The sequence below is a fragment of the Rhineura floridana genome, chromosome 6, assembly GCF_030035675.1.
Source record: "Rhineura floridana isolate rRhiFlo1 chromosome 6, rRhiFlo1.hap2, whole genome shotgun sequence".
In the NCBI taxonomy this organism is placed as follows: Eukaryota; Metazoa; Chordata; class Lepidosauria; order Squamata; family Rhineuridae; genus Rhineura; species Rhineura floridana.
In genome coordinates, this window is record NC_084485.1 from 84,056,987 (window position 1) to 84,083,628 (window position 26,642).

At 44.5% G+C, this 26,642-nt stretch overlaps 1 protein-coding gene across 1 annotated transcript; it reads right to left on the reverse strand.

Moving 5' to 3' along the window:
- Positions 1 to 317: 317 nt before the first annotated feature.
- Positions 318 to 25,735, reverse strand: PLK3 (polo like kinase 3). The gene is made up of 15 exons (XM_061632822.1): positions 25,420 to 25,735; positions 20,551 to 20,658; positions 20,330 to 20,446; positions 18,106 to 18,235; positions 17,753 to 17,840; positions 16,441 to 16,536; positions 14,591 to 14,789; positions 13,922 to 14,048; positions 13,258 to 13,367; positions 13,009 to 13,126; positions 5,815 to 5,898; positions 4,710 to 4,872; positions 4,045 to 4,174; positions 3,552 to 3,662; positions 318 to 1,906 (listed from the first exon to the last, which is right to left on the reverse strand). Exons 1-15 carry the CDS (start codon positions 25,615 to 25,617, stop codon positions 1,712 to 1,714), a joined length of 1,974 nt encoding a protein of 657 aa, XP_061488806.1. The 5' UTR covers positions 25,618 to 25,735; the 3' UTR covers positions 318 to 1,711.
- Between the last annotated feature and the right edge of the window lie 907 nt (positions 25,736 to 26,642).

The window sequence follows — 26,642 nt, forward strand, 5'->3', positions numbered from 1 at the left end:
GGCTATGGCCCAAGGGAATTTGTGGATTTGTACAAACAGCAAGTATCACATTCTGTTCTCAATCCTTTGGCATTTAAACTGCTTCTCAGCGTCACTTCATACTTACATGAACACAAGTGTTTGAAGGGGAGAGCAAGTTATTGGCTAGCGCATGATATATGTCCACTGCATATGCAGTACGTCCGGCCATTTTACTATGGGACCATGCTAATGTGAGCAGGAAAATATAGCAGCCTAGAACAACATATTAATACAGCTTGTTATCTGCTTCATCTTAGGCCCCACCGAGGCTTCCATTCACCAATAATGAAGCAGCAATTGCTCTTTTGCTTTTAATAAAAATGAGTTTTATTGTAATCAAGCTGCTGGGTTTTGGGAGGCGTGGTGTGCATGATTGACAGGACACAGGTGCAAAATAAATAGTTCATATAAATACATAAATAAATCTTAGGATGCTCACACCATTTAGGCTCCATAGCTGAACAAACAGTCTTGTCAAATTCAAAACACAAAACAGGCAGCTTTCACTAAAGCTGTTCAAGTCTGTACCATAGCAATGTATAGAATCCCTCTGCTGCCTTTTGGAGTGAAAGCAGCCGAGAAACTGAGACAAACAGGGTGTTCACAGTCTCAGCAAAAAGAAAAAAGGGAGTCCCATTTGCCTAATTAGTGTACTAGTTCCATTATCCCACATGTACCTTCGCAGCTTCAAGTGCTTAGCAGCAACACCTGAAGCCTGAATTGACCCTTATTTAAGGCTGAAGAGTCAGACATCCTACCCTTGTTCCTGCCAAATTTGTTGCAGTTCTTCCCTACCAGCTCGAAAAGAGCACCAGCTAGCACTTCAGCCAACAACAGTCCCCCGCAAGAATTGCTGTAGCTATATTATGACTAAAGCAGGGAAGCAATTTGCCTGGTTCTCTGGCAGAAGTCACCTATGCTGTATCTGTTTTCGTTGCACAGGCTCTCCTTCTTAGCCAAGAAGCCACTCCCAATTTACAGCTCTCTTGTTTGGTTCATGAGTTAGAACCAGCCAAGGATTGGGCAAGTGATGCAACTCCAAGCAACAAGCTGCAGTCCATGGGTAGCCAGTGGTAGTGTTGCAAGAGCCTGAAACGTCTCACAACTGAAACTACTCAATTAAGCCTGAATTCATGGACTGAACTCCATGCCCTCTACCCATCAGGCTCTGGGATGCCGTGTTCCACAGCAGATTTTGCATTAGCACTGGCCAAAACCCAGAAACCAACTTTAATTTAAAAAAAAAAGTTATTTTTCCCCCTACTTGCCCTTAGTACTTGTTCCCCAAAGGGTGTATGGATCACAGATTCCTACCCATCCCACATGACCCAATGTGCATAACCAACTGTGCAATGGCCACACAGGAGTAAAACTTAGAGGCATTTATCTCCACACCTTCTCTCTAGCATGGACTGGAGCACTCATGTCAAAGCAAGTGACAAAATCCCTTTTGTTTTTTTTAAAAAAAAGAGGCAGTAGAGGGTAGGCATTCAGAAGTTGATGGGTGTTGAAGAGCGGCTTGGCACAATGTGTGCACGGTTTTGGTTTTGAAGTTTTCCCTTCTAGAAAGGCATCCACCAAGAAAGAATTCTGGAATCTGGTGTCTTAGAATTGGCACCTCTTGTATTGTTAACATTACAGTTCTTGGAAGAACAGAAGGTCCAAGCATACCAGAGTCTACCCTGTAGTCTTATACATCCGCTCGCTGTTGAAGCAGCTTGAGGATATATTTGAGCCGTCGCTGAAGCTCTGGTGAGCAGCCAAGCTCTGCAATGCTGCTGAGCTTGTAGGTGTAGGAATTCCTGTCACGATTTATGTAGGTGAGGAGGCAGGTGTGGTCAGGTTTGCTAAAGATCACCTTGGTATGATCATTATAGAAGTTCACCTAGAAAAAGGAGAGGAAAGAATAGATCTTTCTTAATACTTATGCCCATTTCTAACATCCCACCCTATTGGGACCATCAATCACTGCCTGCATCTAGTTATTTGCTAGCATATGCCGAACATAGATGGTAGTCCCTCCCTCCACTGCAGACATCTCCATCTAAGTGGAAACAAAATGAAGTTAAATTGCTGAAGTGCTAGGGAATCAAGATTGAAAAAAGAGTCTATGGGAATCAGATACATTGAAGTATTTGCAGAGGTGCTTTAAAGTACATGAAAATTCATAATTACAAGGCACCAGCTGCTACTTAAAAATGGCAGAGTAGAATCATAGAATAGTAGAGTTGGAAGGGGCCTACCCCCTGCTCAATGCAGGAATCCAAATCAAAGCATTCCCGACAGAAGGCTGTCCAGCTGCCTCTTGAATGCCTCCAGTGTTGGAGAGCCCACTACCTTTCTAGGTAATTGGTTCCATTGTCATATGGATGTTTTTCCTGATGTCCAGTCGAAATCTGGCTTCCTGCAACTTGAGCCCATTATTCTGTGTCCTGCACTCTGGGATGACCGAGAAGAGATCCCGGCCCTCCTCTATGTGACAACCTTTCATGTACTTGAAGAGTGCTATCATATCTCCCCTCAGTCTTCCCTTCTCCAGGCCAAACATGCCCAGTTCTTTCAATCTCTCCTCATAGGGCTTGGTTTCCAGTCCCCTGATCATCCCTGTTGCCCTCCTCTGCATCCTTCTTAAAGTGCGGAGACAATAACTGGATGCAGTATTCAAGATGAGGCCTAACCAGTGCTGAATAGAGGGGAACTAATACTTCACACGATTTGGAAACTATACTTCTGTTAATGAAGCCTAATATAGCATTTGCCTTTTTTGCAGCCACATCACACTGTTGGCTCATATTCAGCTTGTGATCAACGACAATTCCAAGATCCTTCTCGCATGTCGTATGGCTGAGCCAAGTATCCCCCATCTTATAACTGTGCATTTGGTTTCTTTTTCCTAAGTGTAGAACTTTGCATTTATCCCTGTTGAATTTCATTGTTGTTTTCAGCCCAATGCTCCAGCCTATCAAGGTCCCTTTGAATTTTGTTTCTGACTTCCATGGTATTAGCTATGCCCCCCAATTTTGTATCATCTGCGAATTTTATAAGCATGCTCTGTACCTCCTCATCCAAGTCGTTAATAAAAATGTTGAAGAGCACTGGGCCCAGGACCGAGCCCTGTGGTACCCCACTCATTACTTCTGCCCAGTTTGAGAAGGAACTGTTGATAAGCACTCTTTGAGTATGATTCTGGAGCCAACTGTGAATCCACCTGATAGTTGTTCCATCCAGCCCACATTTAGCTAGCTTGCTAATCAAAGTAGTCAGAATAAATTGCAGATATTCTGCAAAACAAGTAGCCCAGTATCTACTTTCTCAAAAGTGCTCCACTCTTCAACAAAGCCAAGTGAAGGAGGGGTCATTTTACAGGTACATTCCAAACATCAGTTAACAGAGCTTTCTGATGAAGTAACAGCTGATCCGAAGTGCTGATATTAAGAGCCAATATGTGCTGCCTCCCTAGGGGCTCCACCATTAGTAGGTAAGACACAGGGCCAATCCAATCTGCCAGAAGGACTTGGTGACATCATTACCTGAAATGTTCCATTGCTAAAAAGCATCAGTAAGGCCTGATTAGTCTTCACCCACTGTAGAAGCAGCAGCGGGAACTGCCCAGTTTCATCTATGCTGGGTAAGTCTCCTCCCTGCGGGGTGGGGGGAAAGAGGAGAGAGAAAGAAGTTAAGAGAATCACTAATAGATTGCTGGCCTAGACCCAGCAGTTACTTTCCACTATTACTTCTTCCCCAGCACTCTGCCAAGCCAAGGCAAGGAGCAGATAAGCTCCAGAGCAGAAAACAACCCTTTTGTTTGTACTGGAATAGGCAGTAAAGAGCCCACCACATACACACTTTTGTGTTTGGTGAGCCACCAACCAAAGCCTGGCAAATAAGGTAAATGAAACAGTCTGTGCTTTCAAACGTAACTCAGAAGACTTTCAAGAGAGATACTTCCCAGCTGCCAGCAAGCCAATGCAACCAACTGTGCGTATGTACATATTAACTATGCCAAGCCAGGCAGCTACTCACCTTCATGAGATGCTGTTCCATGTATGAGGCGAAGTACTGCAGGACACCCATCTGTCCTTGTAGCTGTTCAGGAGCAGCTGATGCCGGGAAAGAGAAATGCTTGCTGTTTGTCAGGTTGTAATGCACTTTCCTGAAGGACAAGAGCAAGCAGTTAGCTATAGAAGCCGAGTGTCCCAGAACCAGATGCTAGTAGGTTACAAATGGCAGCATCGAATGAAGAACAGTACCCAGTTCAATTTGTGGCATATGTAAACGCTACCCTCCAACAATTTGGTTTAGGTAGCAAGAGTCAGCTTCTGTACCAAGAAGACCCTATACAACTTTGAAGTTAAAGTTAATGGAAGTGGGCCTTCTGCTGTGCTCCAGAAGAGGGCTCCCAATATGACCTGAAAGGTTGTCTGTGACTTATTGAAACAGGCTTTCTGCATCATCCCAAGACAAAACCCCATGAGGACAAACTTAGACTGTTCCCCACCACCTTAAGATCATGAAGATACACTTTATTCCTCTGAGGCTTGGGGAAGCCCCTTCTCCCATGCCTTGTTACTCAAGAATTTGATTCTTGTTTCATCTTGCTGTTTGCCTCACCACCTCATCAGAAGATTAGTACCCCAGTTAAGATAGGCCATGAACACTCCCAGCCTCAATCTGTTTCTTCTACTCACTTCCAGTTGGCAGAGAGGGCCATATGAGTTCCATCGTTGAAGAGGACTCCAATGCTATGGTTGGAGAGCTGATAGCCAAAACCATACTTGTTGGAATAGTCCACCCACTTGCTCACCCAAACAAAATGCTCATGGCAGGCCAGAGAAGCAGGATTCCTCTCAGCTGGATAGGAAACAAAAAAAACCTATTTAAGTAAAGCTAGGAGAAAGGTTCAAATTGTTAGTATAATGTTAACTCATGCCAAAGGTGGTACTGAAATGGGCTTGAAGGAGAAAAGGACATGCTTTGTGTATGAACATGATCAGCATCTCATCTTTTCCACCCCCCGATGTTGGAAATAAACTGCTGGACAATTTGTTTTCCAATATACCCCAGTGCCTGCAGCCATTGCATTCCATCAGGATGCTCCGAAAAAGCAGGTGGCAAGTATCAGGCTGGCAGTACTACAGGACATTTGTGACAGGGTAGATCTACAGCTCAGTGGTACAGCATCTGTTTGGAATGCAGGTCTCAGGTTCAATTCCTAGCTTCTCTAGTTACGGCTGGGAATAACCCACCCACCCTGGTCTGAAACTCTGGAGAGCTGCTCCAGAGGCATTGCAGACAAGACTGAGCTGGAAGAACAAATAGTCAGACCCTGAATGCTCTGCTCCTTCCAAACATTTGCTACAGTCCAGTTCTCATGTTACAGGAGTCTTCAGTGAAATCCAAAAGTATCACTTAAACTCTTCCATTTTAGCCAAGTCATAACAGCCCTTTCTACATACAATAATTAAGAGTTTTATTTATTAATTAAAGGGGGCCCAAACTCTCTCCGGCCCCCTGCAGTTCAAGCACTGATGCAGACAGCCATTCTAGTAAGTCCAATAGTGAAATAAAGGGAGGAAAGACCAAAACAAGTTATCTTTTGTGCCCACTCCTACATAGTCGTCATTCCTTATGCCTGCAATGTTGTAGCTGAAGTTGTGTTAAAAACCTCATAAGCAGTCTACAAGATCTGTTCTTCCTTCCTTAATATTAACATCTAAGAAGCAGTTCTTCCATTTGTCTCCAGCGTTCCCATACAGCATCTGTGAGGAGATATTCTCCTGAAGCTTCAATTACCTGGTGGCATGAGAGACAGACAGTTCTTCAGAAGACCAATGGCAGATTCAATGACAGATGATGCTGTGGCACAGTCTTCAAATACTAGAAAGGTGGAGGGAGGGAGAGAAAGAAAGAAGGGAAATTGATACAAGATCAGCTTACATGAGCCAAGCTTAAGAGACTTTTTTGCTTTCTAAGCTCAAATTTCAAATGGGAGTGGTAAAGGAAATTCATTTTTACTGAAGGAAGATCTCACTCTGTGTTTAAAGGAAGACTTGATTTTCTGGAGCTACCTTAATCGCTCAGCATGACAATGTAGGCCAGCGCTGAAGAACCTGTGGTTCCTTAGCTGTTGTTGCACTATGTGATGTTCATGTATTAGTGTATATATGGTAAGTGCTGTTTGTATAGGAGATACATGGTAAGTGGAATGAAAGTGGAGGGGGGAGTGAATGGGCAGTAGAATGCTGGATGATTGGCTGAGTGTTTAGAATGGCTGAGGGTATAAATGGAAGGAGGACAGTTAAATCTGGGTGGACGGTGAACGTGAGTGGGTTGTTTTGGTGGGTTTTTGAGAGGAGATTGGGTGGAGAGTTGGTGGATGTGAGGAGAGTGTGGAGTTCGGATTAATACTAAGACCAGTACCTCAGGAATAGATGAAACCATATGCTTAAGTGCCTTTATAAAGTAATCTTGTTATCTCTGTTATTTAATAAATATATTTGGTTTACCAACGGCCTGATCCTTGGCTGGGGTTCCACAGACCAGAAGGGAGGGTAAGGTAAATACCAAGGCTGAAGGGTAACAAATGGTGGCAGCGGTGAAGAGAACAACACTACAAGTATTCAGAGCAAACCAGGATTATCTGCATTGATACAAAGGGATTGGGACAGCTTAAGCACGCAGGCACAGAGGTAACCTGATAGAGAGACTCAGGCAGAGTCTCTGGGAATACGGGTTATAGGATGTGACTGGTGGTGCTACCTAGCAGGGGGATCTGGTGAGGTCTATGCTAGAGCGGGGAGAGAAACCATAAAAAAGGACAGTCCGGACTGGTGGAGTCCCTGGTGGTGCCTAGTGACAGGCAGTAACCACGAGCAGGTAGGAACCTGACAGGGAGAGCCAGGGAAGGGCGTCACAGGTGGTGGCAGTAGCGGTGGGATACGAACAAAGGAGACTACGTCACAGATGTTGGCTGTAGTGGTGGTACGAATACTAGAGAATCCCTAACAGTGGTGTGGCAAACAGAAATAACAAAACAAGATTTCTTGTGAGAGTGACTGGCAAAGAGTGTGTGGCAAAGAGTGAGTGAACTCAAACACCATGGCTGAATATATAAAAATGAAAAGAGAGAAGCTGGTGGAGAAGTGCATAACATTCAATTTACCTCACGAGGGTAAAGAGGTAGATGAATTGAGGGTAGCACTTATAGGATTTGCAACTGCCCAGCAAAAACAACCTGTCAGGGAAGAGACTCCAGAAGGATACTTAAGCAATCCCGCTTATATAGAGTATTTGAGAGAGAAGTTAAGATGGGAGGCTGAGGAAAAAGACAAACAGCGAGAGTTAGAAACTGAGAAGTTGAGGATGGAAACTGAGAGATTGAGGATGGAAGCTAATGGGAATGATAAACAGCGAGAGTTAGAAACTGAGAAGTTGAGGATGGAAACTGAGATACAAGGGGAAAGATTAAAATTGGATAGAGAGAAATTTCACTCTGAGGAGACAAGGAAAGACAGAGATGGAGCAAAAATAAAAATTACTCCAAAGGACTTTGCTGTCTATGAGCCTGGTCAAGATCCTCAAATTTATCTCACAACCTTTGAAAAGGCAGCTCAGTTGTGGGGGCTACCTGACGATAAATACATGCAGTATTTATCAAACCTGATCAAAGGGGAATTGGCAGAGGTATACCAATATTTCCCCTCAGACAGGCCCGTCACCTATGCTGAGTTTAAAGAGGCAGTCTACAAAAGATTCAGACTGGGACCTGACTATTTTAGAAAGTTATTCCAAAACTGTCAGATCCAAGCAGGGAGGTCTTTTGTTGAACTGGGAGCAAAGCTGATGGATATATTTGGAAAGTGGATGAGTAGTGCCAAAGCTCAGTCAGTGGAAGAGGTGAAAAGCCTCATGATACTGGATCAATTATACCATCAGTTACCACCAGAAATAAGGCTCCTGGTCAAAGACCGTTCCCCTACATCGGTGCAGGAGGCCGCAGAGATGGCGGATCACTTCGCCTCCAATAGAACTGGCTGGGTGGGGAAAACATCAAGAGATTTTAAACCCAGACCATATAGTGGCGGCAGAAAGGATGTGGTACCACAGCGAGTGAGTCCTCCAGTAAAATCTGAAGGGCACAGGACACCCCAGAGTGGATCTGTGTACCCTAAAACAGAGGAGAAATTATGCTATAAATGTGGTAGACCGGGGCACCTATGTTTTCAATGTGAGGTTGCCAACCCCATTAGTAATCCTGCTCAGGCAAGGGCAGTAAAAATAGAACCAAAAGATCTAACCACGAAAAAGGTTCAGTTCTGCCAGATAAACTGGACAGAAGTAACAGACCTTGATTCAAGTCTGAGAGAGGAAGTGAGTGTACAAGGGGCAAATTATTGGGCATTGCTTGATACTGGTGCCGCTCAGACGTTACTGAGGCCAGATTTAATAAAATCTGAGGAAATATTACCTCAGAAAACGGTGACTATTCAAGGAGTGAGGGGTAGACCAGAAAGCTTGCCTATGGCCCTAGTGAAAATGGAGTGGAGAGGCCGAGAGGGCAAATATAAAGTAGGTATTAATGCCCAACAACAAGAACCAGTGATACTGGGAAGAGATGTTATGGGGGCACAAGGGAAAATATATGTGGTGACCAGACAACAACTTGGCAGAGAAACAGAAGCCATGTTAAAAGGGGCTGAAGGAAACAGGGTGGAATCTGTTTGCGAGCCTCAGGTCCCCATAGCAACCCTTGGCAGGCCTGCTGAAGGAGACAAACTGTATCAAATGGTCTCTGGGGAAGAAACAGAGCATTTCAGAGAAGAACTGGATAAGGATACCAGTTTGAAGCAAATAAAGGAGCAAGCCCTGACCCAACAGATTCCTTTCACTGACAAACTGAGGAATCAAGTTGTGTGTGAGAATGGGATTTTATATAGACTGTGGATGCCTGCTGAGAGAAAGGATGAATGTGAACCAGTGAAGCAATTGATAGTACCTAGTAAATACAGAACCAGATTGCTAGAGGTAGCCCACGATGTCCCATGTGCAGGACATCTGGGAATAAAAAAGACCAAGAGGAGATTGGCTGCGCACTATTATTGGCCAAACATCTCCAAAGATGTAAAACAACATTGTCTATCTTGTGGTATATGCCAAAAGGTGGGAAAAAGTGGAGTAAAGACTAAGGCACCCTTAAAGCCCTTTCCTATAATTGGACAACCCTTTTATAGAGTGGGAATAGATTTGGTGGGCCCTTTTTCCAAACCCACAAGGCATGGCAAGAAATATCTATTGGTGGTGGTGGATTTTGCCACCAGGTACCCAGACGCAGAAGCACTAAGATCTGTAGAAGCCCCTGTAGTGGCAGAGGCTTTATTAAAAATCTTTATGAGGCTCGGTTTCCCTCATGAAGTGCTGATGGATCAAGGCAGTGTATTCATGGGAGAAGTGATGCAATGTATGTGGAAATGTTGTGGTCTAAAACATCTAAAGACCACTACTTACCATCCCGCCACTAATGGGCTAACTGAGAGATTAAATTGAGTTTTGAAGGGCATGATAAGAAGCTATGTTCAAGATCACCCACAAGACTGGGATGAACGTTTGGGATGCTTCTTATTTGCATACAGAGAAGTCCCTCAAGAGTCAACAGGCTTCTCACCCTTTGAACTGATGTTCACTAGAAAAGTGAAGGGACCTTTGGAACTGTTAAAAAATTCATGGGAAGGAACCCTGGGAGAGTACAAAACATCTGTAGTAGATTTTGTATTGGAATTCCGCAATAAATTAACATCAATGATGGAAGTAGTGAAAGAGAATTTGAGTCAAGCACAGGAGAAGCAAAGTTACTGGTATGACAGAACAGCCAGGGAACGTGTGTATGATGTGGGAGATATGGTTATGGCGTTCATACCCAGGAAACATGACAAATTACAGGCTAGCTGGGAAGGACCATATACCATAAGAGAAAGGCTTGACACAGTGACATATGTAATCACCACAGACCAATTAAACAAAAGCAAAGTGGTTCATGTAAATATGTTAAAGCCTTACCATACCAGGGATGCAAAGGTGTTGCAAGTTACCTTATTCCCTGAGGGAAGTGGGCCTGAACTTCCAGATTTGGTACAGGAAAGCAAAGACAAAGGAGGGGTAGATCAATTGGAATGGTCAGAGGAGGTGCAGGAGGAAGTAAGAGAAGAGATTCTGAGAGAGTTCAAAAACTATGGGGATCTCTTTAGCAATAAACCTGGCCGAACCAGTATAGCCAAACATTCCATTGATACTGGAGATCATGCCCCAATCAGATCTATGCCGTACCGTGTGAATGGGAAAGTTTTGAGTAAGATCAAAAAGGAGGTCGAAGATATGCTGGAACTAGGAGTGATCAGGGAATCTATCAGTCCCTGGGCCTCAAGTATTGTCCTGGTTCCGAAAAAAGATGGAACGACAAGATTTTGCATTGATTATCGGCTTATCAATAAAATTACGGTCCCAGATGCGTATCCTATGCCCAGGGTAGACGCAACATTAGAGTTATTGGGGGCAGCAACTATTATCTCTACATTAGACCTCTGTAAAGGATTTTGGCAAATGGAACTAGACGAGCAATCCAGAGCCAAAACTGCCTTCAGTACACCAGATGGGTTATATGAGTTTGTGACCTTACCCATGGGACTAAGGAACTCACCAAGTTCGTTTCAGAGGCTAATCAATACTGTGTTGCGAGGCATGTCAGATTTTGCAGTGGCCTATATCGATGACGTGGCCATTTTTAGCAAGTCGGTGCCTGAGCATGTCCAACACCTGACAACAGTATTAGAGGCATTAAGAAAGGCAGGCCTCACAATAAAAGCTAAGAAATGCCAGTTTGGACTAAAGGAAGTAATCTATTTAGGACATAAGGTGGGGAGTGGGAAAATCACCCCCTTATGGAGCAAGGTGGAGGCAATACAAGCGTGGCCTATCCCCTTAACCAAAAAGCAAGTTAGGGCATTTCTAGGTGTGGCTGGTTTTTATAGGAAGTTTGGGGAAAATTTTGGGGAAATCGCAACCCCCTTGCATGAATTGACAAAGAAAAAGTGTTCTGAGCGTGTGGTATGGACGGATGAATGTCAGAAGGCTTTTGATCTGCTGAAGCAAGCCTTGTGCCAAGGACCCATATTAATAGCACCAGACTATGAGCAACCATTCATCGTGGCTACAGATGCGTCAGACCTCGCGCTGGGAGTCGTCTTGCTGCAGGAGAGAGAAGGCACCAGACATCCAGTGGCGTATCTGAGTCGCAAGCTGACGCCGAGGGAGAAAAACTATTCATCGGTCCAAAAGGAGCGGTCGTGTGGGGACTGAATAAGTTGCGCCCATACGTGTGGGGATGAAGATTCACGGTAACAACGGATCATCGGGCCTTGTTATGGTTACAGACTATGAAAAACCATAATACTATGCTGCAGAGGTGGTCCTGGGCCCTACAAGACTATCAAGTGGACTTCCAGTTCATAAAAGGCAAGGACAATGTATTGGCCGATGGATGTCAAGGCAGGTGGCTGGGACTGCAGTGACGTGACCAGACGGAGGAACAAAGAAAGACATTTTCCCCAGAGAGACTTGTTTTATTTGTTAACACGGCGTATGAATCCTGGAACAGGAATAATACTCTGCCGTTATTTTTAGGGGGGGGGAAATGTGATGTTCATGTATTAGTGTATATATGGTAAGTGCTGTTTGTATAGGAGATACATGGTAAGTGGAATGAAAGTGGAGGGGGGAGTGAATGGGCAGTAGAATGCTGGATGATTGGCTGAGTGTTTAGAATGGCTGAGGGTATAAATGGAAGGAGGACAGTTAAATCTGGGTGGACGGTGAACGTGAGTGGGTTGTTTTGGTGGGTTTTTGAGAGGAGATTGGGTGGAGAGTTGGTGGATGTGAGGAGAGTGTGGAGTTCGGATTAATACTAAGACCAGTACCTCAGGAATAGATGAAACCATATGCTTAAGTGCCTTTATAAAGTAATCTTGTTATCTCTGTTATTTAATAAATATATTTGTTTACCAACGGCCTGATCCTTGGCTGGGGTTCCACAGACCAGAAGGGAGGGTAAGGTAAATACCAAGGCTGAAGGGTAACAAATGGTGGCAGCGGTGAAGAGAATAACACCACAAGTATTCAGAGCAAACCAGGATTATCTGCATTGATACAAAGGGATTGGGACAGCTTAAGCACGCAGTCACAGAGGTAACCTGATAGAGAGACTCAGGCAGAGTCTCTGGGAATACGGGTTATAGGACGTGACTGGTGGTGCTGCCTAGCAGGGGGATCTGGTGAGGTCTATGCTAGAGCGGGGAGAGAAACCATTAAAAAAGACAGTCCGGACTGGTAGAGTCCCTGGTGGTGCCTAGTGACAGGCAGTAACCACGAGCAGGTAGGAACCTGACAGGGAGAGCCAGGGAAGGGCGTCACACACTACAACTCCCATCATCTACAACCATTGGCCATACTGCCTGAGGGTGATGGGAGTTGGAGTCCAACAACATTTGGAGGGCCATAGGCTCCCTGTATCCGAGTTAAGTTATTTCCAACCCAGCTTTGAGCATTTAGACCTGGTGGACCATGCCAAAAGCCCATCTAACCCAGGAATCCATTATCCAACAATGGACAGAGATAAAACTTCCCAGAAATGCTGAAGAAGGATGAGACAGCAATAGCCTTTCCTGTTTGTCTCCACATCCAGAGTTACCCTGCCTTGAAGAATGGATTTGTTGTTTAGCTATGACTGGTAACAGTTGCAAGATTGAAGCCTGCCAGTTTAGAGTGCGTCTGCTCAAGATCCCAAACTGCCCATGGGCCCCGTTATCCACCATGAACTGCTTTTCCACTTTGCTCCTTAAAGTCATCCTGCCACCCTATAGTCCTGACACATAGTAATGCCATCTGTCTGAGATACACTGTTAAGGTGGTGTTGCTAATTGAGACATTGCCACTTCTCACCTTCACAGCTACTAGCCATTGTCCCACGAATGGACCTGGATATAGACTTCTGCGAACCCTCCTCCGCTACAGTCTCTACTGGGCTAGAGTTGGGACTTTGACCACTAAAGGGAGTGACCTAAGGAGATACAAAGGTATGGTCAGCACATACTCCAGGCAGTTTCAATACCTACCCAGATAACTCCCTTGCCTCTCTTTCCTTCCTCCCAAAGACATAACTGACCAGCCAAGTTCCTGCAGTTAGTTTACCTCATTCCCTTCCACAGTTTTATGACTCAGTTGCCTACAGATGGAGGTCTTCACAAGACCTGTTACCAACTTGGAAATGTCATCTTTGTCTTCAGAAGGAGCCTTCTTAACTAAAACAAGAAAAGAGGGTGAGTAACTACATAATCCTACACGAGATCAATGGGACAGACATGCAGATATTGCTTAAAATAGGCTCTGTTAAATACATACATTAGGGGTTTAGGGCCAAACATGAAGTTCTAAGAATCGCTCTAGCTTTGCCACTGGGGCAGGACAAGAACTGTGAATCTAGGATTCCAAGTGACAACCCTCCTTTCCCACATTTTTACATTTCATACGTCAGGTGGCAAAGGGCTACATTGTCTAGAGTTTGTTGTCAATCCTTCTACCTCCAAGTCTCCCAAATCCTGCAAAAAATGCACACAAGCCAAAGGGAGAGCCAGTGGCTACCTCTAGGCAGGACTGACACATTGCTATTGAGCTCATGTCTGGCTTTTGAGCTTCCTATAAAACATTTGGTTGGCTACAGTGGGAATGGAACATTTAACGAGGTGGGCCTTTGGTCTGATTAAGCAGGGATCTTCTTATGTTCTTCGTTTTGCCTTCTAAGTATTTACAGTGACTTCAGCCAACTACTAAAATGAAAGGTCAATGTGCAACTTACCTTTGGGCTTCCTTTTCCCAAAGAGCGTCTTTGTGACCTTTACAAACAGGCTCTTGGCAGGGTTGGGAGGGTTCAGTTCTGGCACCATCACACAGCTACTGGGTGGGAGTTTATCAGGTATGTACCCCTTGAAAGTTGAGAAAACTATTAGCAAAGTTGAGTTATGTATCAGAACAGAATATACACAGTATGTTGGGCCAACGGCAGCTTCTTCCAGCCTTTATTACCAATTGACAGGGTTTGGTAATTTTCATTGAAGGCTCTAATATTCACAAGTTTTACAAGTAGTGCTGGGAAAGATGTCCTCTAAATGACATCCTCCCTTGAAAAAGGTATAATAATCTGGCAGCCCAGCAGCACAGGCCAGGGCAAAGAGTAATGGCATCAGAGGATTGTTAACTGTTAATTAGAAGCAGGATGTAATTATCTAAATTGCAATGTGGGGAAGATCATAAGAGCTAACACCCTTATAAATAGGAACACCACCATCCCTATACTGGTGGTGCCCAATGATAGATATCATTTGAATCTGAAGTCTTTGCATCCAAGAGGATATCGCATCCAAGCGGATATCACACCAAGCAAAAGATATGGATGCACCTGACATCATATTATGCAGTCATAATATGCCAGAAGATAAAACACACACGCATGAAGACTGCTGCTCACTTTGGTGAAGAACTCATGGTCCAAGATTTCCTCCAGTGTGAAGCGTTCATGGGGGTTGCGTTTCAAGATGCCGATGAGCAGGTTCTTGGCTGGTATGGAAAGGAATGCTGGGATTGTGTATGTAACATGCTTGATGCACCTGTAGGTCTCTTTGAGATCAGAAGTCTCAAAAGGAGGGTTCCCACACAGCAAAGTGTACCTGAGGAGACATATTGGGGGGTGCAGAGAAAGAAAATGGCAAGTGGTAAATTGACTAGAAGCCAGAGATACTCAAGAACACTGCTACCTTGCAGTCACCATTGGCACATGACTCAGCAACAACTCTGGAGGAAGCTGGTGAGGCAACACCCAGCTTAAGTGTTCCCTGTAATGAAGCTCATGAGACACTGCTGTTGCTTCAGGTACTCACAGACCGGAAGCACTTCCGGATAGCAGAAGATAATTCCTTCATGTGGTGAGAGCTAACAGGCCTTTTAGGAGTCAAGCATTTCTAGAAGGGTTCTGTGCCTAGCTGCGGACTAGGAAAGGAGACAAGGCAAAGTCTCCCCTACACAGCCACTCTGTTTCAAGACCACTCTCCCCTCCAGCATTCAAGATAAATTTCCATTTACCGTGTTGTGAAAACTAAACAGGAAGCTGTGGCTAACTAAGACAAAGACAGCTGAAGGCACAAACATATTTTTTTTTTAAAAAAAAGACATTCAGGAAAGCTGCTGAATAGCACCTGAGCTAAACAGCCAGCCGTGCACCACAGACCAGCCACTTTTTCCATTTATTCTGAAAAAACTGTAAATAGATTGCAAAAGATTAGCAACTAGAATGTGGCAATTTGAGCCTCACTAAGTAAACAGATTTATCCTTAAAACTGCCCCCCCTTGCATAGAGCCCAGAAAGACACTCAAGCAATTATTTTGGGCAAGCCTTCATGGACTTAGTTGCAGTCAAACTAAGCTAGGAACATATTTAGCATATAAACAACTTGTATTGAATACTCAGATCAAGACTTTTATCACTGATGGGATCCAGCCTTGCCTACACACACAGGTAGTCTGAACTCAAGACTAAAAAAAAAGTGCCCTTGGCCACCATGTTAATCACTTAGCAAAGCTCTCAGCCTTCTATCAATTAGTGAAAGGCTACAGTCCCCACTTTCTCTCTTAAGCTCCTCTTGGTAAGTATTGAGGGAAGCTTCACCTGGTGCAGAACATGGTGTGCTATGCTCCTGCCAAGCTGCCACAAGTGCTTCAATATTTGTAGAAAGCAACAGGGAGGCAATAAGCACCAGGCAAGGGGCCCTATGAAGCTTTTTGCTATTTGATCCCAACATACTTGAGCAAACAATTTCCTCATGTATATATTCCACTGGGACCTCCCAAGCTGAAGAGTCCCCACTTCAATTACCATCTGTTGGAGCCCCAGACAGTGGGACATATAGTGCTGCTCTGTGGCTACCTAACAATTTTTCCATGAAGCCACTGAACTGCTAAGCATTTTTTGAAAACAGAAATCCTCTATCTGAAGCGAAGTGTTGATGGCTGGAATTTAGACTGTTGGCCACATGCAGCCTCTGCATTTCCATCCATTTAATTCATTTCACTGCAGCTTCTATTTAGGTTCTTGGATTTATTGCCCACCCTCAACTTTTGGTGTAGTCTATATTTTTAGTACTTTAAATGTCAAAACTTAAGCAGGCACTAAGTTGTGCTAGAGCACACTGGCAAAAGGATCCTGCTTCCTTTCATTGGCTATTCAAAAGAGCAAAACTATCCAGAAGATGCAGAACTGAAGCAGGCCTGCAAGAAGCCTTCAGAGATAAAATAACTTCTATGGAGTTTGAGCTTTGGACTTACATGACACAGCCCAAAGACCACACATCTGACTCTGGTCCATGCCCTTGTCGCAGGAGCACTTCTGGGGCAAGGTAGTTGGGGGTACCACAGATAGTCCTGGAAAAGAAACATACACATAATTAGTCAGGCTGCAGCTGGGATTTTGTTTTCAAATTTTTCCACCTCGCTGCTGCCAGAAGACCAAGGGGGAAGGGCTGTGACTCAGTGGTAGAGCACGTGCTTTGCATGCAGAAAATCCCAGGTTCAATCCCTCACATGTCATGGATGAATGGTCTGGCTCAGTATAAGGCAGCTTCATGCATGCCCTGTTAAAACTTTCTGCCGCAAACCACACCAAGCCAACATTACTGAAGTGTCAACAGAAATATTACTATCACACCACAACAGCCTCACACACCAGTTATTTCCTACTGCAAAGATTTAAGTAAAGTCTGCAAGTTCCTGGGGAGAGTTACAGCATCTGCTCCAATAAATACGAGGGGAGGGGTATATATAAAAAAGCTCTCTTATTTTTAAAAGTTCTACTGTTAGTAGGAACGGGCATCCTCTTTTGTAGTAGCACAGGATGGAGCATGGTTTAAGCATAATCGTTGGGTGTACAAGATTTTAGTTACTCCGATAGAATGATAGTTGATCAAGTGGATAACAAAACCCCTAAACTGATCATTTTATTCTGCCAGTTTTCAAGACTGCAGCTGGGGTTCTGATCTGTTCACTGTAGCTCCCTTTTCCAGCCACCTGGTGCCCTCCCCTTAAACATACAATGAACCAGCCAATACCATGTTGTCTAGCTTCATGGGCCTCTCAGAAGTCTCATTCACAGCTTCCCAATTAGAATTACAACAGCTTTGACTCGATGTCCCTTGTACCTACCCGCTTGCTGCTAACCCTGCTGTGTCTAAGAATCTCCCCCACCCAACTCCTTTCTATCCTGTATGCTTGCCCATCCTGGCTATAGCAGCAGCCAACACTTTGCATAAGGCATAATCCAAGATAAGGTTGGCATTGTTTCTCTCTGCTGTGCAAACATGAGGCCTCTGCCTTAGACACAACTGCAAGCACAGTAACTACATTGTTTCTTTCACCACCAAGTTCCAGACTGAAGCAAATGAGTCTATTTCAAGTCCCAGTGTCCCTGGTGCACTTGTATTCCCCTCACCCCCACCAAAAACATGCACAGCTGCAATTAAAAAAAAAGGTGACAGGACAAGGAGACACTGTAAGAAAGACCTCTTTACTCTGGTGTAAGCTATCAGACAGAAAGAGAATAGGAAAGGGTTCCAGGCAGCATAAGGAACATTGAGCCACCTACTTTTTTCGCTGGTCCACCGGCTCCAGTCGGGCTGCCAAACCAAAGTCTCCAACTTTCAGTTCCATGTTTTCATTGATGAAAAAGTTACCTGCAGCAGAAAATATTAGTGTCCTAAGTGTCAAGCAATCTCAGTACTTGTCTCCCTAGATACCAAAGCTGAGTTATTGTACACAGAGCAGAACTTCCTGAACAGGTTTTAGCATCTACAAACCCAGTCTCTAGCATACAGTTACAAGGAGACATGCTGAAGGATACTACAGCCTCAGTAGTACAAAAGTTTTATCCAAGTCAGTTTGAGATCTTACTAAAAAAATTGTATCACTTGAACAAGAGAGCTGCTGTGTTGTACATACCCAATTTCAGATCCCTGTGCAGGATGCCCTTAAGGTGGAGGTATTTCAAGGCAGAGATTATTTGCTTGAGGTAATATCGGACCTCGGGTTCCAGAAGAGTGTGTCGGGATTTCCAGATATGTGCCAAAGACTGGAAGGGAAAAGACTGAGCTACAGAGATGCTACCCACAGACTACTATTCATATTGGAATGGCTAGTTGTCCTGGTAGATTGTATGCAAGTGACAGTGAGGTGCAGCTGTTTAAGTATTACTCCTCAGCCATGAAACTCACTGGGCAACCCTGAGCCAACCACATCTCAGCCTAACCTACCTCACAGGGTTGTGGTGGGGATAAAAAGGAAGGAAGGAAGAACCTTGTTATGCTGCCTTGAGCTCCTTGGAGGAAAAATGGAATATAAATGTAATAAAATGGATCTGGGAGTATGTGACTGGCTTCACTTCAGCATTTTATGTAACAGCCTGGTTTGCACATCACTCCAAGCTAAGCCATGGCTTAGCGTATTTACACAACTGTGTGAGCTCCGAGAGAGGAGATTACTGCCAATTTGCTCCTCCCCAGACATTCTGCCGCTGTGCCCAATAAAAGCCATAGTTTGATGCATCAGCTGAACCTGGGCTTGTGGTTTAACTCTCTAGACTAGCCATAGGCTATAGCCAAGATTTGTCCTACAATTTGCAGCTTGTGGTTTGTCCAGGAGAGCTAAACCATGAGCCTGAGTTTGGACAACGCATTCAGTGCAGCAGCAGCAATGACCAGAGTGGTCCAAAGTAGCTGCAATAGTCTCTCCCAGATTCAGCACATGCCAAGCATGGTTTGACTTAACATGACGTATGAACCAGACCAGTGTCACGCTGTCAAGATAGTGGTTTGGGCAATTATTCCACAACTCTTTCCATCTCACACTTGACCATCTGCCCTGCCCTCCAATATCAGGTTCTTTTCCTTCCATCCTAAACTTTCAAGTCCAGTTACAGATGTGCCTTCATGTTCTACTGCTTCTACCAAAAGAAATCTCTTTTCAGATTCTAATTGTGAATGTTTCTGTGTATTCTACAATGTGCCTTTTAAACGTGTGGCTTGTTAGAAATCCAAGGGAATTTTTTGAAACCCTACTAGACTGCTTCCAACAATGAAAAGATAATTCAGTGATTACAAAACTGGTGTGCGGACTGTAGATTTAAACATGCAAGGCTTAGAAGAATGCCGAATAAAGATAAAGGCACTCTATTAAACATTAAGGAACGCAGTGGAAGTGCACTGAGAAAACAAATCTTCAGATCACAATAATCAGCTCCATTTTAGCAAAATTAAGTTCCTATTCCAAGTCCTGGAGTTGATCCTGATGCTTTCTGTACAAGCACTTTTCCAACAAGTAATCCCTGCTGGACTAGCCAAAGCTATTAAAATGCCAGTAGCTGCCTTAATGTTTACAAAGGTTTGAACTGCAAACAGAGAACTAGCAACTAATATAGCATGAGAACAATGCACAGCAGCCACAGCTTCCATGCCAAGGGCACCTGTATGACAGATTCTTAGGCAAGAGTTTGTGGCACTGTATCATGCTACAATGAAAAAATGGGCCAGATACCTCAGGCAGAAGTATCAAATGGCAAGCAGCAAATGTGCCAATCCAGTATTGGCAAGGATTCTGGAAGTGAACGTTCCTGCATCCCAAGGATGCAGCAAGAGGTCTGCCTGAACTATGTGGTCCCCAGTACTTTTAGGGATTTGATGCCAGCAGTTCTGCCTGCCACTATTAGTTGTCCTACTGCTTTGAAACACCAAGAGACATCCTAGCCCAAAATTCCCTGTACTGGAGTAAGGTATACCACCTACTATTTCTAGACATAACAGAAAACCATACTTCATCCCTTGTACATATGGGAAGTCTCCACTGAACAATGCATTTACAAGCTAAAAGGTTGAGGCCTGCCTCAAGTAATAGTTCAGTGCAAACCACTCATTTCTGTTGCCATTTGTCCTCAGTGCAAAAAATATGGAGTACAGCTGACTGTGGAAAAAGCCTTGACTGTCCAGTGGCGGTTGCTCTGTTAGCACATCATCCTACTGTTTAATGATAAAGTTCAGGCTGTGTAAGAGACAACTAGGAGCACCATGGAACTAACACAGTTTTCTACTGGAAGAGGAGGCTATAATGGAAACAAAATGTGTCTGAAGGGAAGGGGCAGGGTCCCTGTAGAGAAAGGAAAGTTGGGACTCACTTTTCTACTGCAGTGCTCAAGGAAGATATAGATGTTCTCTGAATCCTCAAAATGATGTGAGAACTTCACAATGTGTTTGTGGTGCAGGTCTCTGTGCAGCTCAATTTCATTGATGATCTGAAAGAAGCATCATCAAAATCAGCAAGTTCAGGAGTAGATAGCTATGGTACGCCCAACACCCAACCTATCCTCATTCTGCTCAGGAATCTTGAGCTACATACCTTCTCCCGTTGGTGTGGCTTAGCCACTCTGCTATGAGGAATAACCTTCACTGCATAGGTCTTGTTGCTTGAGAGGTCTGTCACTTCATAGCATCTTGCAAATCCCCCCTGCAAACCAATGAGGTAATGATTATTTTTAAAAGGCACTCATATATTGCTTTTCAGACAGACCTCACAAAGCAGTTTATGTAAAATTACTACTACACCACACATTGCTTTTTTTTAAGTAAAAGTTACCATACAATGGAAAAAGACAGCTTTTTAAAGAAGAAACTGTTACTGCTTCTTCTCCCTCCCTTGAGGGCAAGGTGGTTCTGCAGATGCTCCTATGGTGACAGTTGGAGGAGGGAAGGGCCACTATGGGAGCTAGATGGTGATAATTCCTCAAGTTTCTTTCTTCTCCTCTGCCCTCAGGACAAGATGGTAGGCTAGAGAAATTCCCATTTACTGCTTTTGATAGATTAGCAACTCGCCTGAAGGGTCTCAGAGCAACCCATTTTCCTGAAGCACCTTCAACATCAGTTTGACTTCCTGAAAACAAACAGGGTAGCCAGGTCTTAGGCCAGTTTCTCTAAAGTGTTATGATTATACTTGACACCAAAACTAAGCCAACTTGACATCAGTCAAGAGGATTTCAAACTTTGGAGGATAGGTGTTAGGGCTCTTCTTTTGTTTTTAAGTTCTCAAGTTACCGGAGCAACTGCTTGTTTTTCATTCATTCTTAATGGGATAGCGTCATCCCTAGTTCAGAAGACCCATAGCTCAGTGGCAGAACACATACTTGACACACAGAAGATTCTAATTAGAAGGCTCATAACTGGTGGCGGGAAATATCACTTTTTGCTAGAGACCTTGAGGAGCTGCCGCCTGACAGACAATATCTGGCTAGATCAGCCTTTCCCAACCAGTGTGCCTCCAGATGTTGTTGAACCACAACTCCCATCAGCCTCAGCCAGCATTGCCAATGGCTGAGGCTGATGGGAGTTGTGGTCCAACAACATCTGGAGGCACACCGGTTGGGAAAGGCTGGGCTAGATAGACCAATAGCTGGACTTCATAAAAAGCAGCTTCCTCTGTCCATGTGCCTGCTTGCAACATACTCTGCATTCTCTCAGACTTTCTGCTTTTCCAAAGAGCACTGAGTGATAGGAAACATGAAAACCATGCAGGCCCATCACAAGACCAGCAGAACACAAATAGCTAGGAAACATGATTAGCCATGGGACTGGATTCAGTTCTAAATAGGATGAGATCACATAAATGCAATCACCACATGACTGATGGCAACCCTTAATTTTAAGTGTGAGAAACATCTAACATATGCCTGAGATCATTGCCTCATCACCTCAGGCAAAGTATACCAAAACTGGAGCCAAGCCAGATGGTAGTAACAGCGAACTCACCTGTAGAGTCCTTTAAAGACAGACACCTTCAGAATATAGCCAGAGCCACTTATGCAACCAAGCCCCCTGCTTCATAGTGCTAAAGATCAGACTAAATATCAACTGAAGTACTGCATGGGCTTCTCAGCTTTGCTTAAAATGAGAGGGATCCAGCATCATAAATTCAAGTTTTGAAAACACACCCAAGACACTTCATCCCATTCCCTCCCCCTCAATGTCATTACAATATATTTAAGCTATAACCTTGGCCAAGTGTATGGCACAGTACAATGAAACAGTTTCGTTCCAAGTCAAGAGGGACAAGTTTAAGAAATTTGAACAGAGGGAAGTCTAGCATTTGTATCCTGCCCATTAAAAAATCCAACATTTATGAGCAAATTTGTGTAACTTGAAAGCCAATCACAGCTTTTAAACAAAAACATTCACACACTTCAAACATTTCAGCATGCTATGCAGTCAAAACCTTTGGTTTTGAATATACCATTTCTCTCTTCTGATCACTGTTGAACATACTCCCAATATATAATTTCACTTCACATTATACCTCACTATCCTAGAGTTTGTCTCTATTCCTTTGGGCTTCTCTACACCCACTGGCATCATGTTCTTTTAAGCAGAGCGTGGTCAAGCCCTACTCACTGGGACACCCAACGCTGAAAGGATGACTAGTGACAGGTTTTTCCAGCCATAAAGAAAGTACATCTTTGCTGCAGCCTACACCTTAATAAGCTACACTCAAAATAAGCCTCACACCTATACAACATTTTGAACAAAGACAAACCAGTTTCTCAGCATGATAAAATCACATCTTAGGTATCATCATTACAGAAAGAGCTCTGGCCAGTAAGAACAAGGGGGGAAATCTACACACTGCCAAACTCGGGGCAAACTTGACATTAGCTCTGCTTTACTTGGAAGTGCCAAGACACCCCCATACATGATGAGCAGATTTTCCATATGACACATCACATTGTTTGATGTAGGGCAAAAGCAACCAACGGATGCACCTCCTCCTTCAAAGCACAATCTTTGTAACAATGCCAGCTTTGCTCACCAAGAGGAAAGATTTCCATTATAAGTGTTACTACTTTTCCCTCCCCACCCTGAAATCTGATTACATAGATTGCTCAATGAGAAAGGAGGTTTTATAAGCTCGGAAAAAAATACTTAATCAGAATAGTTCCAAGACAAAATACATGTATAGTCTCGGAAATCCATGCTTGCATATGACCAGTATAGTCATGCAGTATCTCAACATCTGTTACCATTGTGCTGTATTTATTTTACTGTTTTAAAATGTTTTGTCATTATCACTTTTATGAAAGTCACCAAAAAACTGCATGCTTCTGCAGACTCCAGTAATAAATCTGCTGCTGAACAAAATTTGCATTTGCCAAGGAATGATGCAATAGAATGGAACAAAGGATGAATGAAGCACTGAAGGCCCTTGACATTGAAGGGGACAGCAGACAGAAGGCCCCTTTGCACTGAATCACTGAAGTCCTTGCCTTGAATCCATTTCAGCATCTTTGGCAACCTCACCTTCACGTAACCTCACAACCATAATCAGCAAATATCCACTTCTAACGCAGAAGAAGCAGACACTCATGACCCTGCTGAAACCTCCAGTCTTTCACTTCAACAGCATGCATTGCATGAGAATTCAGAACATTTTTGCTAACCAAACAACATGAATTGTGTGAGGATTCAACCCTCCAGTTTTCAGATAAGTTTTTCTCTTGTGTATACGACCCACCCTTCCTCTACAGAGGTCATAGTAGCATCATCTTAACCCTGTGCAGTGGGTTAGCAGAGGGTATGACCAGCCTAAAATAATTCAACAAGCTTTTTGCAAGCAAAATTTGAATTATGGTAATCGAGATCCAAGTCCAGCACTCCAGCCAACCAGTCTCCCTAGAAGTTCCAAGCCTTGTGGTCAGTTATTGCAGACATATTATAAACTCTTCTCAACACCTACTTTGTTGAAATAGGGCTATAAATAATCCAGATTAAGTAATCTATATCACCCATAGTAGGCAGATTTCAGCTTTACATGTTCCCCCCTTCCCTCAAAAAAACCCAAACACCACCTCCTGTGGTACAAAACAAGAGTGCCCACACAGGGTTCCTTTGCTTTAAAACGCAACTATTCTGTTAAAGAGCCAGCCTGGTGTAGTGGTTAAGATGTTGGACTATGACCTGGGAGATCAGGGTTCGAATCCCCACACAGCCATGAAGCACACTGGGTGACCTTGGGTCAGTCACTGCCTCTCAGCCTCATGAAAACCCTATTCATAGGGTCACCATAAGTGGGAATCAACTTGAAGGCAGTACACATTCACACATTCATTCTGTTAAAACATTCCAGAATATAAACTCTTTGCTGAATTATGGCAATAGTTGCAGTATCTGCAAGAACCTCAACTAAACAAGTCTAGCTGAAACTGGTCAATGGTCCACTACCAGACAGAGGCTATCTTCTACCAAACCTTACTACAGACAAGAGTTCACCTGTTCAGGGTGGGCTTTGCAAAATGAATTTGCTAGCCACTGAAGGACTAAGGAAAATGGTTTGAAGGTCCTGTTTCATAAGCCCTTTCCTCAAATGGAATCATAGCAGACTTAGAGAAGTTCTAGCAGACGGACTATAATGATCTCATAATATTTTAGAAACATCTTGACATTGGAGAACATTCGGAGCTCCAACCACAACCCTTTTCCTCCTCCTGTTCACACACACACTACAGACTCGCATCTGTAGCTTAATCTTTTCTATCTAGTCTTATTCAAATGGCGCCCGTCATTCGCCGAGAAAGTGAGACGGTTCGTAATGCAGAGAAATCGCGCAGGGGGGGGGGGGCTGTAGAAAGAGCACGCTAAAAAATTGAAGGGAAAGAAGTCGGAAAATGAATTAGGACTAGTTAAATATTAAAGCCCCCATCTGCACCTCAGGCACCACACAAGGTGAGGGGTGGGAGGAAATTCGTGCCCAGACATGCCTGCCTCAGCTCAACCGAAGCTTAGGCAGCAAGGAAACCGCCAAACGCGAGCGAACAGACAGACTGGGAAGAGAAAGCACTATCTAGGGGGAGAAAGGGAAACATCGCCACGGAAGGCAATGAGGTGGTTTTGGATCCCCTCTCATGACAAGCTTCAAGTACCACCGTTGGCCACCACGTATACAAGCAGCCTCCCCCATCAAAACTCGGGAGTAGAAAATCGAAAATAGCTTTTAAACCCATCCTTACAATCACTAACACGTCCCAGAATTTAAGCCCTCGCCGCGCACTGGAAGCCAGCCGGCTTTAACTGATCTCTACGTCGCTGCCCGGACTCGAGGGAAGGGGGATTGTTAAAGGGAAACCTCTCTGCCTTTCATGATCGTCTGCACTTTAAGCAATACGTTTCGTCCCACGCAGCACAGCCCTCCACACCCCACCGGACAGAGCAAATACGTCATACGTACCTTGCCAAGCAGACGGCCTTTGCTATAAGACCTGCCGGTTACTGGGTCGATGATGATTCGGGTGGGCTCAACCGGTTTAGGCTGCTCTACCGGGTTGGACTTGGGTGAAGCGATCGTAGCCGGCGCAGGCTTGTACAAATCCGAGCTCATCATATTGTCATCAAAAGGATGAGACGAGAGGAAACAGGCGGGCTCCATGGCTTGCTTAGTACAAAGGGGGCGCCCTCACTCCTCCACTTACCCCAAAACCCGCACAAAAATCACGTGGCGCGCAGGAACTTTCGCACACACTCCCTCTGTCCACAGCCAGGGAATCCCAATGCTTTTATCAATCGGCGCGGTAAACGTCACCAGCTAGGGAACCCTCCCTCCAGCTTGGGGCGGGATTAGTTCTTAAAGCGGCAGCTGCTCCGAACAGAAACTAATATTTGCTTGGTGTTGACTTTCCTTTTCTCCTCTCCTTCCCCTTTCCGAGGCCTGGAGCATTAACAGAGGCAGAGAAGTGAATCGATCTGTTTGAGCCCGGTTTCCCCAGGAGATTAAATTCTGCATTGTTTTTTCAACCCAGGGGCTAGGTCCTGCTTTGGGAAGGTTATTAAAATTTCCCCATGTGCTTTAGTGGGCTTTTTAGGGCTTAAGAAAGGAAGGGAAGAAAAAACACATATTTGGGACACAGCACCGGCACCAGAGGGTGGCCAGGTTGGGCCCTGGCCAAGGGCCCCTGCAGCCCAGAGGGACCCCTAAACAGTCCCTCCTTATGGTGGGAGGATGGCGCTGCTGTTCCACAAGCCATGGCAGCATCGGGTCCTGCAACCCTGTCACGGATTGCAGAGGGACCTCCTAGTCCCCCAAATGCAGACAACATGGGGTTCAATAAGCCCACATGCATGCCTCATCTACCTCTCCCATGTGTGAATCCCATGTGCACTGTGTATGCATGCCTGCCATCACCCAATATGGCAACAGAGGCTTCCCTAAGGGGCTGATGCTCCCACCACCATCTTGGCTGATGGCAGGCATGCATGCTATGTGTTCACGCCATTCACGTGATACAAGAGGTAGGTGGGGCATCCAGGAGGGCTTTTTAGCCCTGCACCACCTGTATGGTGTGTGTGTTGGGCTACGGTGCTGCAGGCCCAAGGCAGGCTGTTGCCCAAGGGTCCAGTCATGGGTGGTGCCAGCTCTGTTGGGACACCAGCATATGTATCCTGTGCTGCCTTTGG

What these genes read in the sequence shown, in the direction of transcription:
- PLK3 (XM_061632822.1), bottom strand. Translation starts at nt 25,617, where the DNA reads ATGGAGCCCGCCTGTTTCCTCTCGTCTCATCCTTTTGATGACAATATG. An exon ending in AAACTGTGGAAGGGAATGAG is followed by an intron (nt 13,127 to 13,257) that starts GTAAACTAACTG and finishes GTATCTCCTTAG; the next exon opens with GTCACTCCCTTTAGTGGTCA. An exon ending in TGGAACAGCATCTCATGAAG is followed by an intron (nt 3,663 to 4,044) that starts GTGAGTAGCTGC and finishes CCCACCCCGCAG; the next exon opens with GGAGGAGACTTACCCAGCAT.